This window comes from Neolamprologus brichardi, chromosome 4, assembly GCF_056152115.1.
Source record: "Neolamprologus brichardi isolate AB-2024 chromosome 4, ASM5615211v1, whole genome shotgun sequence".
Classification (NCBI taxonomy): domain Eukaryota; kingdom Metazoa; phylum Chordata; class Actinopteri; order Cichliformes; family Cichlidae; genus Neolamprologus; species Neolamprologus brichardi.
This window is the reverse complement of record NC_142107.1, coordinates 13,802,541-13,806,852: the sequence shown is the minus strand read 5'-3', so window position 1 is coordinate 13,806,852 and position 4,312 is coordinate 13,802,541. Positions and strand designations below refer to the sequence as shown.

At 39.4% G+C, this 4,312-nt stretch overlaps 1 protein-coding gene across 1 annotated transcript; it reads right to left on the bottom strand.

Annotated features, from left to right (window-relative positions):
* Positions 1-542: 542 nt before the first annotated feature.
* On the bottom strand, positions 543-2,345 carry rnf222 (ring finger protein 222). The gene has a single exon (XM_006791628.3). It carries the CDS (start codon positions 2,265-2,267, stop codon positions 1,650-1,652), a length of 618 nt encoding a protein of 205 aa, XP_006791691.1. The 5' UTR covers positions 2,268-2,345; the 3' UTR covers positions 543-1,649.
* Between the last annotated feature and the right edge of the window lie 1,967 nt (positions 2,346-4,312).

Here is a 4,312-nt window from a genome sequence, read left to right as displayed (position 1 = left end):
TACCCACTTCATACCAGCATAGCATGTGAAGAATCCTCTTTCAATTAAAATGTTTGTACCTCCATCTGTTACTGAGGAGGAAAGAAAGCCCCATAATGTTTTTCCTGACGAGCTAATATGTTCAACTTACATCTGAAAGGTCTGAGAATGGCAGTTCTTTATATTGTGTGTTTTGTTAGTCGCACTGAGAAGTAACTGTGTTGTATCCGTTTGATGATTGACTGGACTGACTTAAGGTTTAATGATTTTCTTTCTTAAGTTTGTATCAAGTGCTTCAGGTTCAATGACCTTCGACCCCTTGCAGTAAAAGCAGAGAAGAAAAATACATAAAAAAATTTTCCTAGCCATACGTAATGGGAATAAATAGTTATCAGCCTGTGTTGTTAGACTGATTGCATGTTTACTTGTGTCATTAGCCGATATTGTAGCTCAGAGCATTCAAAGATGTTTCTACAATAATCATATAACAGATGCTGCAGTTTCACTTTGATAATCTTTGATAATTAAAGAGAAAAAGACACATATACACAGTTCTCCTCTCAAATGGTTTAATTTATGTAAATATTCTATGTCTAAAAAACACACACAGTATGAACATGTTCACTTTTTGCTGTCAATAATTCGAGGCTATTTCTCTTGTGCTCTTGTATAATCACAAATGTATTCTCAATGTGGGGCCATCTATCAATATGGAATCCAGTAACAGGGTATATTATCTAAAAGATAACCTAATACTTTTTAATATTACCATTATGAAGACAAATATATCTGAAAGGAAAAACCCTCTGCAGGTTGTAACTTGTAGGACTGGCTCAGCAAGACAACCAACTCAGAGACTGACAGAAACTAGGAGTGTACGGGTTTCCCAGTATGGTGGTGATAACTGCACAGCTTGTCAGCATGAGTCTTTGCATTTGTCATGAGGCTCCACCTGCACTGTCATATACAAGTGTTTTAACAGTTTGCTCAAAAGTTTAATGTTAAACTTGGTGTATATTTTTAATATATCATTTGCAAGTATGTGTGTTTTTTAAGTTCTATCATCTCATTTTGTCTGCAAAAATAAATAAACCAAGGTCAAGTTCATATTAAATGTACCATTTTGACTTTCTTTTTTGGACAAATGCAGACAAACTAAACAATCCTGAGATCGAGGTTGAATGTGCCCCTTGGCATGGGGCACAAAGGTATTTGCTGCTGCTTGGAAACAGGGTGTTGAACAACAAACAGGGTAACACAACTAAAGTTAGCAGCTCTAACAGCAAAGTGATTGTTTTCTTCAGCTTTTTAACAGTTCAATGACGTTACTGTGTCCACTTTTATTGGATTTACCATCTATGGGCTGTGATATGTGGTTCTCCAGCAGGTTGAACACGTCAGACAAGATTGCAGAACAAAAGGTTTTACAGTTTGAGGCTTCCTAAGACAAACACTTGCTTGGCAATTCTCAGTAAAGGACAAGTCACGTGTATAAACTTTTCCAAAGAATCAAGGAAGGAAACTGATAACATCTTAAAAATCCTCACTCCAACTAAAGCACATCACTCCATTTTCAGTAATTCTGGACACTGAAGACAGCCAATCGCGTGTCTTTCTTTAAATGTCAGTAAATTACTCAATACTTTGACCGAGGCATGCGGATCGCTGGGCTACATCAGTACAATCCAGGGAAAAATCGAAGCTGTCACTGCGAGTAAAACAAACAAAGACAGCAGACAGAACAACCATCCCGTTGTCGTGCAAATCCTACGTCTGCGCTGGGGGCGAGCCACAGATATTACAACACCGGGCGCATCTCCTTCAGTCATGGGTCGCCCTTGGGCGCTTATGATGAATATCTGGGATCCCTTTTGGCAGGGGCTGATCCCCTTCTGTCGGCGAGCTCGCTGAGAAAAGCCTCTAAAGCAGCGAGTGATACAGTAAACTTCACTCCGTAAACTGTCTCCCGAGGCGCGCCGTGCGCTCTGCTGCTGTCCCACCGGCAAAGGGAGAGGCACCTTCAGGGTCTGCCGCTCTTTCGGATCATTATCGGCTTCGAGTGAGTTCAGCGCTTTTTGTTTTTCGATGAATGTAAGATGTCGGCAGATCGGGCAGACGATCGTGTTTCTGATATTTCCATCGCTGTTGATGGTCACCAGCGTTTTGACGAGACAATCGTGGCAGAAAACATGTCCGCAGCTTAAAGTTCGTTCGGTCCCAGAAAGATACTCGTAACATACCGGGCATTCTGGTCCGTCGTCCTGGCTTTCGTCCTTATAGACTGCCATACTTCCAGTGTGAACTTAATACAGAGAGCATGAAAAGGTAGACTTTGCTTACCCGTTGAGGGAAAGCTCCAAGTTCTTCCTCTTCAATACAACTCTCTTACTTTTAACAGTGGGTGGAGCAGAGGCGTGCATAAACGTGTGGCACAGGGTAGCAGTAATCCTTGAATGGTCTTACCTCCATCCCTCCTCTCAAAAAAGAAGGAATAAATGAAACATGTTGAAATAACATCTAGTTTAATCACAGTCTTTTGACTAAAACATAATATAGCTTTAGTCATAATTTAGGCATCTAAATTATTTCATACTTACTCTAGTTTTAGTCAAATTATTACCATAATATTATAGCAGACTAAAGTTGAATCGGTTGACTAAAATATAAAGTTTTGTTTGCACTTGATTGGATCACTTTCAAACTTGTCCTGCCTTTCTCCAAAACTTAATTAGCTCTGACTGGATCTATTCTCTCAAGAATATTTTCATATTCATTGTTCAATGATAAAAGCATCAAGATATTTCATCATAGTTTTTGCGCACTCGTTTTTATTAACATGTTGTTTTTGTCAGGTTGTTTGCAAAAACTATGCAAGGAAAGTTACCGGTCAACAAAATTAGTACTGAAAAGGAGAGAGATGACCTCCCCAAGAGCTTCAATCTGGCTTCACTCAAATGTGAGCATGAGAGGGTTGTCTATCAGTCTGGAGGTCGTTATACATCGTTGAAGTATCCTTGGGATACTGAAGCCTGAGATCCCCCTGATGCATCCATGAATGTGCACGTGAATGTGAGGTATAGAAAAAAGTGCTTGTATACAATGTTCCCTCTAATTTTTCATGTGTCTGAGCGAACACACAAACTCCCTGAGCGGTCCCTTGGACCACTGTGAGCAACAGTAGACGTGTGCACTGTGGTCACGCCAGCATCGAATCCATCCAAGTTACATGGTTTATTAAAATAATCAAATTGCAGCATTTACATTTATGTTAGACTACTTTTAATTAACTGCTTTAGCCCACTTACAATGAAAATTAAAAAAAATCTTGTTCATGACCTGTGTAGTATGTTAACACTATTGGAAGTAAAAACTTGAACTCCAAATTTGAAAACACAACTTTCTTTTTTTAAAAAAAAAAAAAAAAAAAAAAAAAGCTCTGACTTGTGTTATAGGTATGAGTCTGTGGTCTGGGAGAGAGTCCTGTAACTCTCTGTCTGCAAAATACAGAATATAATGACCAATGTTGGGCAATTAATTATATAGTTACTTCTTCAAAAATGCAGCCAAGGCGTTATTTTTAAATAAACATTTCAAACTATTTACAGAACAATCAGGTGTTCTGCATAAAATCTGACGCCACACAAATTATTTGTGCCACTCCAAAAAATAATTTCTGTCCACTATGAGATAAAGGAGAACGACAGCCTGATACCTGCAGGCCTGACAACAGGAGATGTATCACTCCTGTAACACCTGTAACATTCAGCAGTCGCCTCATTGTTCTGACACACACAACAAAACTATTGACTAGACTACACACTAACTACACAACATTTGCACTAAACGTCGAAAATCTCTCACATCTCAAGACACTGCCGTCACTCCTAAAACTTCCCCCTTCCTAAACAATGGACCCTGTGCACGAGAAAATGCTAACTTCCTGGTTTGAGACCGGATGTGGGGTTGTACATTTCCGGTAGCTTTACTTTGCGGTCAATCGCTACTGCGAAGATATACTCCAAAATTGATGTCCAAAACTCGAAAACGGAACGATCGCGTTAAGTTACAAAGAGCAGAAGGTGGGAACACTCACCACTGTTGTGTCATAAAAATCTAATGATCAATTTTGACGTTTAAAGAGTTTAGATCGATCGGTTGTTTACATCACTAAACACAAGCAGAACTGCAGCAGAAGACACATCGTCCACATTCAGAAGCACATCTCTGTATAGTGACTGGTCTTATGATTTAAACAGGCAAATGTTCAGCATTCAAACTACAGGTGAACAATAGTCAAACCAGGTGTTTTCCCCGTTATGTCGATATCAGCTAG

Excerpts from the sequence above, each read along its gene's own strand:
- rnf222 (XM_006791628.3), bottom strand. The coding sequence starts at position 2,267 with ATGGCAGTCTATAAGGACGAAAGCCAGGACGACGGACCAGAATGCCCG.